This window comes from Chiloscyllium punctatum, chromosome 36 (assembly GCF_047496795.1).
Source record: "Chiloscyllium punctatum isolate Juve2018m chromosome 36, sChiPun1.3, whole genome shotgun sequence".
NCBI classification, from domain to species: domain Eukaryota; kingdom Metazoa; phylum Chordata; class Chondrichthyes; order Orectolobiformes; family Hemiscylliidae; genus Chiloscyllium; species Chiloscyllium punctatum.
In genome coordinates this window covers 7,714,224-7,725,390 of record NC_092774.1, presented here as the reverse complement: position 1 = coordinate 7,725,390, position 11,167 = coordinate 7,714,224, and the positions used below count along the sequence as shown (strand labels likewise).

Genomic DNA, 11,167 nt, shown 5'->3' with positions numbered 1-11,167 from the left:
AGCAAAATAGATAAATATCAAATGACTTAGCCGAGACCACGAGAAGTATAGAGCAGTTATCAGAGGTATAGAACACAGTTTCGTCTCACATCCATAAAAAAACATTTCTTCGGCTGGTTTTTATTTTCCGTTTGTCTTAATAACAGGCAATGTAAAGGCTGGAAAAGGGACTGGTCATATCTCCGGTAGTGAAGCACGAAACGCACAAACATTATTTAGTTTTTAGTAGGAGAGAATATTTTACGCACTGAGTCACTCTGATCGATGGAGCACATGTAATAATTATTTGCACACAGCGAGAGTTGTGAAGGGAGACAGCATCACCTTCTTCAGTTCATCTCGGAATTTGTTCTGGGATATTGCATAAATGAAGACGTTGTTGCAGGAACTTAATATTTGCAGCATGTTCGTCGTTTCTTGGAGAATAAACTGTGGGTCAGTGAAATCTAAGCCACTGAAATATGCCTCACCTGTAACCCGCACATAGAGGAAGCGCCCGACATAGGTGACCCACAGAAGGAGGAAACTGAGCGAGATAGTGAAGAGCAGTATGATGGACCTCTTGCGGTTGGCCGTTTCTGAGTCTCCGTGGCTCGCCAAGCCCCGAAGCCTCCTTCGGGCACTGTTGGCCACCAAGATATATCTGACAGTCATGGCATTGAGCAGTAGAATAAGAAGGAACGGGAGAATAGGCGTCAAGATGTGATTCAGCCAGTCGTAGGATTTCCATGCAGGTGAGTTATAGTACGTGTCTCTGAAGTCACAGAACCAGGAAATCCCGTCCACAATGTACAAGGGCTGGTAGACAAAGTAGGAAGGCAGGTTCTTTATACAGCTTAGGACACAAACCACTCCAATGAACAGTGATGCAGTTTTCTCAGTGCAATATCTGGTCTTCATACTCTGGCAGCATATGGCCACGAAACGATCGATGGTGAATGCCACGGTCAGCCAGACTGAGCCATCTCGGCTGGTATAGATCATCACGGTGCTGACTGCGCAGGCAGTGGTTGTGGACAGTGTGCTGTGTCGGAAGTAAATGCCACCGATCCGATTCAGGATGCACCCAGTGATGATCACAAGAAAATCACTCACTGCTATCCCCACCAAGTAATAGGTGGTGCACCCAGAGAGTCCACACCGTCCTCGTAATAGTATGACGATCGCCAGCAGGTTGGCTGGGGGAAGTTGCAAAGTATTATTGAACGGACCTGAGTAATAACTAGATACACTTTTAATCTTTAAAATAATGACCTACCTGCAATGATTTTCTTTGGGATTATCATGTAATCTGTGCATAAGAATATCGAACGCAACAACAGCGTATTATTCCATACACCAGTAAGTTCCAGCATTGCAAGTGAATTTAATTTTGTGCAGTTATTCTGATTAATATTCAGGCAGTGCTACATATTACAATTCAAAACTCAATGTTGTAACAACCAATTGTTTCATAATTGCTCAATATTACATTTTGGATAGAATGTTGCTGTGCACTGCAGAGGATGCAATCGAGGAAAGCTCAACCTTTGACACATGTATAGAGACCTGCGCTCAATTCCTTCAGTAGTGAGGATCAGAAGAAACGACATTCCTGAGATTTAATACAAAAGATTTTCTTGCAATTAAAAAGCAAATGTTTGGAATCTGTAACTTACCAGGGACACCAATAGCAGCAAGAGCTGGATAATAAATGGCATAGAAAGGGCCACTCGCTGGGCCATGCATCACTTGTTATAAGCTAATGGAAATCACAAAACTTCTCACTTGAGCTCCATGACACAAACAAAAGGTCTCTAATTTATAATGCTTCAGAATCTCGAGAGTGTTAATTAATTTTCAACACGTACCGTCGTTTCAGTCTGGCGAACAAACCTAATTACTCACTATTTCATGCCATCTGTGTAACATTGGAATGTTTCAGAATTGCACATACGTACACTGAGAATACCAACCTGCAAATTGAAAGCCCCCTTCCAAGTGATTTAATTTCTCCATCAAATGGATTCCCGATTTCAAAACATGAGCTTATGTCTTTTGCCTAATTTGAAGGAACTCTCAGCCCTTCTCTGCGATTTTCCCAATTGTTTCGTCTCTTTAGTTGTGAAATTAGTTAAAGACTTGCATTCTACGGTTTTGCTGTCGTAAATCCTTCTATATTTAAAGCTCAACAGTTTGAAATAACGGTTTAACAATGATGAATGACATCTGAGAAGCATGGTATCTGATACCAGCGCATGAAAACGCTTTAGCAAATGAGAACAGAAAACTTCTTGAAATAAAGATTGATATCTTCCTCGACCAAATGGAGTCCATTCCAGAATCTTGAATGATTTGGGGAGAGACAGTGATTGCACTGATGGTTATCCTTGGAAATTCGAGAAATTCCTGAATGGTTCCTGAGGTTTAGATAGATGGGCAAACAACCCAACTATATAAGAAGAGTGGGATAAGAAAACAGGACCAAAGACATGTTGAATGTTGGTTATAAGGAAAAAGCCACGTCATATAATGAAGGAGACGATAAGTAGACATTTTGCAATAATGATATGTTTGAGATGACTCAGTATGAAGTTATAAAAGGAAATTAATGTTTGGAAAACCCATTGGAATTCGTTGTGTGGATTCTAATTTTAGCACTAATAAGGGACAACCACTGTGTGCAATGTATTTTCGAACATTTGAAAGTTTTTGATAACATGCCAGACAGGAAATCGGTAAGTTGATGAGATCTTACGAGATTGATGTTAAGGTGCTGTGATGAAGTAATGAATAAAAATCAAACAGTAGGAAGGAATGAGTTATCTTAAGAATGGCTGACTGTTAATAGTTGTATGTCGCAACAATTAGTGACGCGGAGCGTGACAATCAAATAATGATTGTTTGAATCATAGGTTTTGGAAACTCATTAATATCATTTAACTAAGTGGTAGCTTAATTCATGTAAGCTGCAGGTAGGCTTGTCAGTCGAGTCCAGTCAGAATAATTATATCATAATGTCAAAAATAAAATCGCACAACAGCAGGTTGCAATCCAACAAGTTTATTCAGAAGGACTAGATTTTGGTGAGCTGCTCCTTCGTCAGGTAGCTAGTGTGGCAGGATCATAGAACACAGCATTAATAATAAAAGATCATAGTGTCAAACGACTGATGCGACGGATTGCACAAAATCAGATCGCTGTTAAGTCTTTAACCACTTACAATGAGGATACAGGTTTCGAATATTGATATGTATATCTCAGAACTGCTTTCACGTCATAGTCCCGATATAAATTAAGGTTTAATTAGAAAAAAGTGACACCTCAGCTTAGACATTAAATGTGTTGGGTTAATGTCTATCTGTATCCCAACCTTAAGTCCGACTATTTTGATTTCCAAAGTAGGAAGTTTCAAATACCACATGAACTGATTGCCTACAGATTGTGAGTTTTTTGAACAAAATAGAATAAACTTCAAAGACAAATCTGCAAATATAATTTCAACCCATAGACTTACATGTGCGTGTGCATGGGTGTGAGGGAGAGAGAGAGACAGAAAACATGTGTGTGTGGGAGAGGGAGAAACTGTGTGTGTGCATACGTATGCGTGTGCGTGTGTGCTCTTGATGCAGTGTGTGCGTGTTGGTGACAGAGTATATGCCTGTGAGAAGATGCGCACATGTGTTTGAGTGTGAATGGGTGTGTGAGTGTAATTGAGACATGGTCACGGTAGCGGTAGTTCTTCCAAGCAAGCAAGGTGTAGAAGATTGCCTTGATGACACAGAGAGAAGGCATCCCTTCCAGTATAAGCAAGGGATGAGAGACAAAGTAAAATGGGGCGCTCTTGATGCAGAACAAGGATCAGATCCCTCCCATGAGGCGCAAAGCAGTTTTCTCGGTGCAGTTTTTGCTGCTCAGGCTCTGGCAGGAGATAACCACAAAACAACGAATCGTGAAGGTTACTGACAGCGAGATTGATCCATTTCGGCTGATGTTAACCACCACTGCGCTAAACATACTCACTAGTGTATTAGACAGGATAGTGTATCTGTAGTAAATGTGGCCGATCCTATTCAGAATGCATCCAGTGATAATAACAAGGAAATCAGCCATAACTATCGCCATTAGATCGTAGGTAATGCCACGCGAGAGTCTGCACTGACCTCGGGATAGCATTATGATTGCCATCAAGTTAGAAGGAAGAGGTCAAAAGAGCGAGATGATACTGCTCTAATTTCAAATTACAGCTGTTGTCTCATCCAGACTGTTATTGATATCATCTTAAAACATCCTTAGTCACTTTCTGGCAATTACTCTTTTAAAATACATAGAATCACAATGGATAAGTCATTTGTCAATCCAATTTCTGCTCTCTGCTCATATCCACTTGTCCTTCCAAACATGATAGAAGTATAGAATCCCTACTGTGTGGGAAGAGGCTGATAGGCGCATTGAGTATTTAACGAACCTCCAAAGAGCATCTGGTCCACACCCACCGAGTCCCGGTAGGCCCGTATTTATCACAGTAAACTCACCTAACCTGCATACACCGTGCTTAACATGATGCCATTTAGCATGGTCAACCCATCTAACATGTATATCTTTGGACTGTGGGAGGAATTCTGACCACGCAGCAAATACCTATGCAGACGCAGGAAAGATGTGTAAAACTCCACACAGACAAGGGTGGATTCGAATTTGTGTTCCAGGTAAGTGTACAGTATCCAGTTCATCCCTTCTCCCAGGCACATTACCCTACATTGGCTTCCCGCCTGGCAATGCCTCACTTTGATATATCTCACTTTCATATTTGTAAGTAGAACAATGTTTCAAGTTGCATCAATTTGAAATTCTAAAACCATCTACCATCACAACGTGCCTCCAATTCTGTCCTCCTGTGCATCCCTGAAGCAGGTCATAGCTGTCACTTCAACCTATAGCTGTCGAGGATTTAATCCCTGGAAGTCCCTCCCTCGACGCCTCTTTCCACTCTGCCGAAATAAGGAGGCTTCTCATTACCAATCTCTTTGATAAAAAAAACTTTCCACTCTGTATCCTTCCTTAAAACTTTCGACAGTATTTCATTATATTCAGTATTCTGTGGGACATTCCAATCAGAAATATTGCAATCAGACATAGTGCAACGTGCACGACTCCAGCTTCTGCAATGAAAAATAAGAAGAGAAACAGCCATATTGTGTCATCCAACAATCTTCACCTGCTTAATCAGTTGCCTTCCCTCCATCACAATGTCAGAAGATGGGATATTTGATGATGATTTCACACGGCTCGGAATCATTTGCCACTCCACAGATATTGAAGCAGTTCACCTTCATGATGACATGGAAGATCAGGACAATCCTAAATTTCTACTGATAAGTGAAGATAACATTCACATCAGCCAAGTTCCATGCAGTGACCATTTGCAACAGCAAGTATTCTAAACTTTGCATCCAGAGGTTCAATGGCATTACCATAGTTGATTCTCCGACTGTCAACAACCTCAGGCATTACCATAGTTCTGAAACTGAACTTGTTTAACGATATAAATATTACATCTGCAATGATAAGTGCAAAGCTTTCAAAAACATTTTAGATGCTCGACGGCATCTATGGCAAAGCATTCTCATTCACAGGCATCCCATCTTCCTCCTGCAACTTTCGTCATGACATTCTCTGGACAGCAGTATGCACCATTCGCAAGATACATAGTGATTACTCACCAACCATCAGCCAGTAATATCTCGAACACTAACGATGTCTGCTACCAAGACGGACAAGTGAAGAAGATGCATTGAAATAGTGCTTTTGTTCAGGTTCCGCTTCATACCACTCACAATCATCAGCTGCTGCGTCCCCTTAGGTTTGTCCTTTATGTAAATGATTTTGTGGAGCAGATAAAAGATATGGTTAGTAAGTTTGTGGATGTCATCAGAGGGGATGTTTGATACTGAAGAAGGTTATATCAGATTATACAGATGGCTCGAGTATTCCGCTGTGTTGATTTGAAGTATCTGTGTTATTGTGGGATTCAAAAATCCGAACGAAGGGAAATGAGAGGAAATTACAACCGAAAATATCGACTTGCAAAAGTTAAAGATGGTCAGAAGTAAAGACAATTGGATAAGAGGACGGAGGTGAAGAACCATAATAATTTCAAGACAGAAACCTTGAAGGAGATAAGAGAAAGCAGATAAATGCAGTAATAATACTTTTGCATGACAGAATAGTGAGAAAAAATCAGATTAAATTACAACAGAATGAAACATGAAGGCCTTTCTTTGAACTTCAATAGTTATTTAATCTAACAATCTCAAGAATGCTTCCCTGAAAATTCATCATTTGGTATTGCCCCATCCATAAATCGTTCATTTCCTGGCAGTGCAAATTTCCCAGAGATCCCGCCAGAAGGCGTTATAATCGCACTCACTGATGCAGTCTCTGTCTTTGTCCGCTTGAAGGCACTTGGAGTCACGCTCACCACTTGACTTTTCATTGAATTTTGCATCATCTGAAACTTGTCAGTAGTACATTCACTTCAGTCATTGGTTGGATACTGTGTTGAGATGTATCGCTGCTTTCTCACCATTCCCATTCAGAAAAGGGAGATTTTACAACAGTGTATTTTTTCCTTGAAATATCCATTGTCCTTTCACGGGCGCTGCTGGCAATGGCGATATTCATCTTTAATATTGCATGAATACTTGTTGGTGAGCTATCATTTTGGCACACTGCATCTGATATTAATGCATGATGTACATTTGCAATGATGCAAGGTTACGTTAAAGCAAAACAGCTTTTGATACTGTTGAATCCCTCGAATCCAGAAGTAGGCCATTCAGCCTAATTGAATATAGATTGTAATCTACATTCCGGAAAACATACATCCTAGTTCTGTAAACACAATTTTCCCACAGTCATTCATCCTAGCCTGCACATCACTGAACTGTGGGCGAATATCAGAGCACCCACTGCATCGTAAGAATGTGCAAACTCGACGCAGATAGTCGCAGGAGGGTGAAATATAACCTGCATCTCGAGCGCAGGGAAGCAGCCTTGCGAACCAGTGAGTCCCTATGCCTCCCAATGGCACTTGCCAGCAATTGCAGTCCAAGAAAAAATCGATTCTACCTTCACATTTATTGAAATTTTACTTGTTCATTTATTCATTCCTTTATTTGTTTTTCTGACTATTTTCTTAGACCCACAAGCTCTTTGCATCAGTTCCAGCAAAACTCTCGCAGTCGGCGAGGTACTCTGTTAACTGGGAAACTCCAGTTCTGATACTCGAACAACATGAAGTACTTTCCACCTCTGGTTTTGCCTACAGAAATAATAAAAATTAAAAAAAGACAACATATCGTTTAAACCCTGTCCATTATCATTTTGTCACTTGATCAGATTCACTTTGTTATTTAAACCCAAAGCAGAGAATTGCACTTGCTGAAAATGTGAGACAAAAACGAAAATAGCAGGAGAAACTCAGCAGGTTTGACAATATCTGTGAAGAAAAAAAAACAAGTCAAAAGTTTCAAGTCCAGTGACCCATTTTCAGAATTTTGTTCCTTTCTTACAACTGTCATGATATGATATGAAGTGGGGTTCGTAGGATATTGAAAGTGTTTGGTTGGAGAATAAACGAACTTGAAATCCATTGGCTGTCATCTGGTATCTTTGACAACAATGAACCAATGAGCAACGATCCGGAAATTACTCAATCATTTCCCAACTCTTGACGAAAACAATTTTAGGTCCGTCCAGTTTTGCTCATTTTCATAGTGATCTCTGAAAAAATGTCACCCATAGCTCTGTGTTTACTTCTCACAGCTGCAGATCTTCTAACTGGTAGGTGCACAACTTGTGGAACTTTATGCTTCAACTCTTTGTCGAGAGTTACATGTACTCTAACAATTCTAGCATCAGAGAAGTAGCAACACATTGTCCCGAGATTGAAATAATCTGGATCTAAACTTGTACCAACACTGAGCACAGTTTAGGAGAAATTAGTGAATGTGCCTGCGTGAACTAACATGGAAGAGTTAAGCTGCGAATTCAGACAGGACTGAGGTTGAGATGACTAGACAAAGGCCGGACTTTTAAACTCACCGACATTTTTAGTTTTACCGTTTATTTCGCGAGTTAAAATGGGATTTCACCTCTTTAAAAGGTGTGGCCCATGCCTTCAAGGATGTTTTATTACATTTGTCGAAGCCCTTGCCTGTTCCAATGACTGAGTTGTATGAAATGGATTCTTGTTCATCTTGCCTGTCTGTTATTCCTCTGTTTAGTGTTCAAGGTGAATGGGCTAATTCGACGCTATAAGTGTAACGAAGTAACTTTAAAAATTTATTCTCACTCCTATTTCTGACAGGAGTTTGTCATGCAGATTCTGTGTCACAATCACAGGCCGCAATCATAGTGAATGAGGCGGATGATGTCCTGTTATTTTGTAATTACACAGCTACATCAAGTAGCAATCCTTATCTGTTCTGGTACCGTCAGCATTCCAACGGCTCCATGGAGTATCTGCTAAACAGAAACCAATATATCAGGAACAAAGAGAATCTTCCAGAAGATCGGTTTTCCTCAGAGTTAGATCATGGGAATCGCACTATCCAGCTGAAAGTGTTGACAGCAGAACTGACAGACTTCGCGGTGTATTTCTGCGCACTGAACCCCACAGAGATTCAGAACTGGGTTGTGCCATTACTAAAACTGTCAGAGAGCAACTAAACCTGACGGTTCAGAAAGGGAGAAGTGAGATCAGGAACGGGTCTGAAGAGGCTGGCGAATTCACGGTGATATCTCATGCATCTCATTTGAACATAAAACTTTAACTGTTTATTGAAACGAACGAATGCTGTCAGTTCAATGAATGAGAACGAAATAATTTATTTTGTGTCTTTTGAAATGTCCCACGGTGTTTCACTGTTTCAGTGATGATGTGGTGTAGAAAATGCATGAACCAGTTTAGGTTAAACAAAATTCTCCACCGACAAAGGGAATTGCAGCATTCCGTTTGAGAGACAATAACTTGCCACGTGATTGTAATACTCAATCACTCTGGTAACTTGAACAATGTCAAACACGTTGCAAGTTATTGACTACTGCCCTTGTACCTCCATATCTGGAGCCTCTGAACGGTGAATCATAGATTTGAGTGGTTCAGGACAATGCAGTCTTCGTTGAACTACCAATAAGAAATCGGGATCGAACTCACATCTGAACAGCGGTAAACAGTGAAAGACATTTTGTTGCGATTGATTAATGAGTCAGAGCCACCGATGAAAGTCCCAGTCACATGACATTTCTTCTGGCGGCAGGGCGTAAATGAACATTTTCCATCCTCTGTGGAAATGCCTGATCTGGACATTTAAGTTGTGTAAAGACTAATGAGTTCCTCTTCTCCCACTGGTGACATCTGAGAAAAAAGGACAGGTTCCAATTTCGAAAGTGAGTCATAAAAGAGATATTCCTGTCTCTGTGTGATCGAATCAAGTGTTATCTGCTTCTACAGAATAGGGGATGCACATAGAACTTGGCATCCCTCAGGTTTTACTAGATTCTGCACAGTCAGAATAACTCTTTCGTTATAGAAGACATGCACCCTGTTGATGAGTGTCATGAGCAGTCAGGGGAGTGTCTGATCAGCAGCTACACGACAATGTGGAAAATTGCACAGGTATGTCCTGTACACAACAAAGCAGGATAAATCCAACCTGGCCAACTGCCATCCAAACAGTCGCCTCTCCATCAACAATAAAGTGATGGAAGGAGTCATCACAAATGCTATCGAACAGCACTTGCTCAGCAACCGCCTTCTCAGTAACCAACAATTTGGGTTTCACCAGGGTCAGTCAGCTGCTGATCTCATTACAGCCTTGGTTCAAACATGGATGAAAGAGCTAAATTCCAGAGATGAGGGGAGAGTGACAGCCTATGACATCAAGGCCGCAATTCACCGAGTATAGCATCAAGGACCCCTAGCAAAACTGGAATCAATTGATATCAGTGGGCAAAGCAGCCGCTGGTTACAGTCACAACTGGCACAAAGGAAGATAGTTGTGGTTGTGGAGGATCAGAAATCTCAGCTCCAGGACATCTCTGCGGCAGTCCCTCAGGGTAATGCCCGAGACCTAACAATCTTTAGCTCGTTCATCGACAGATCGACGATCTGTCATAAGTTCAGAAGTGGGGATGGTCACTGATGATCGCATGGTGTTCAGCGTCATTTGCAACTCTTCAGGCACTGAAGCAGTCCGTGCTCAAATGCAACAGAATCTACACAATATCTATGCTTGGGCCGACAAATAGCAAGTGACATTCGCGCCACAAAACAATGATCATCAACAATAAGAGACACTCTAACCACCGCCCCTTGACATTCAACGGTATTACCATCACAGAACCTCCCACTGGCAACATCCTTGGGTTACCATTGACCAGAAATTCAATTGGACTCACCGCATGAACACAATGGCAGCAAAAGCAGGTCAGAGAGTAGGGATACTGCGACGAGTAACTCACCTTCTGACATCCCAAAGTCTATCCAATATCTACAAGGCACAGTCCACTCTTGCCTGGACGCGTGCGGCTGGATCAACACTCAAGAAGCTTGACACCATCCAGGACAAAGCAACCCACTTAATTGATACTACATATACAAACTTTGAATCCCTCCACCACTGATGCTCAGTTGCAGCAGTATGTACCATTTACAAGATGCACTGCAGAACTACACCCAGTATCCTAAGAAAGCAACTAGAAAACCCACAAGCATGTCCATGTAGATGGACAAGGGCATCAGGTACTTGGGAATAACATCAACGGCAAGTTCCCATCCAAGCCACTCATCACTCTGACTTGGTTCTTCACAGTCGTTAGGTCAAAATCCTGGAATTTCCTCCCGACTGGCATTGTAGTTTATCCTACTGCAAGTATACTGCAGCGATTTAGGAAGGTAGCTCATCACCGCCTTTTCAAGGTCAAATAGGTATGGGCTATCAATACTGGCCAGCCAGCGATGCCCAAGTCTCACATGTGAATAAAGAATTATTAAAAGAAATTCACAGTCTTTAAGAGTGCTTTGTCTTTGTGTCAGTTCACCATTTGCATAATGGTGCACGTCACTGTGTGACAACTCAGGACCACCAACAACGATAATGGTGTAACCTCTTGTGGATTCCGT

The 11,167-nt window shown here is 41.4% G+C and overlaps 1 protein-coding gene across 1 annotated transcript; it reads right to left on the bottom strand.

The window, feature by feature from the left end:
• Nucleotides 1-282: 282 nt before the first annotated feature.
• LOC140459958 (melatonin receptor type 1B-like) lies at nt 283-6,904 on the bottom strand. The gene is made up of 2 exons (XM_072554387.1): nt 6,865-6,904; nt 283-1,178 (listed from the first exon to the last, which is right to left on the bottom strand). The coding sequence occupies exons 1-2, from the start codon at nt 6,902-6,904 to the stop codon at nt 283-285; spliced, it is 936 nt and encodes a 311-aa protein (XP_072410488.1).
• Between the last annotated feature and the right edge of the window lie 4,263 nt (nt 6,905-11,167).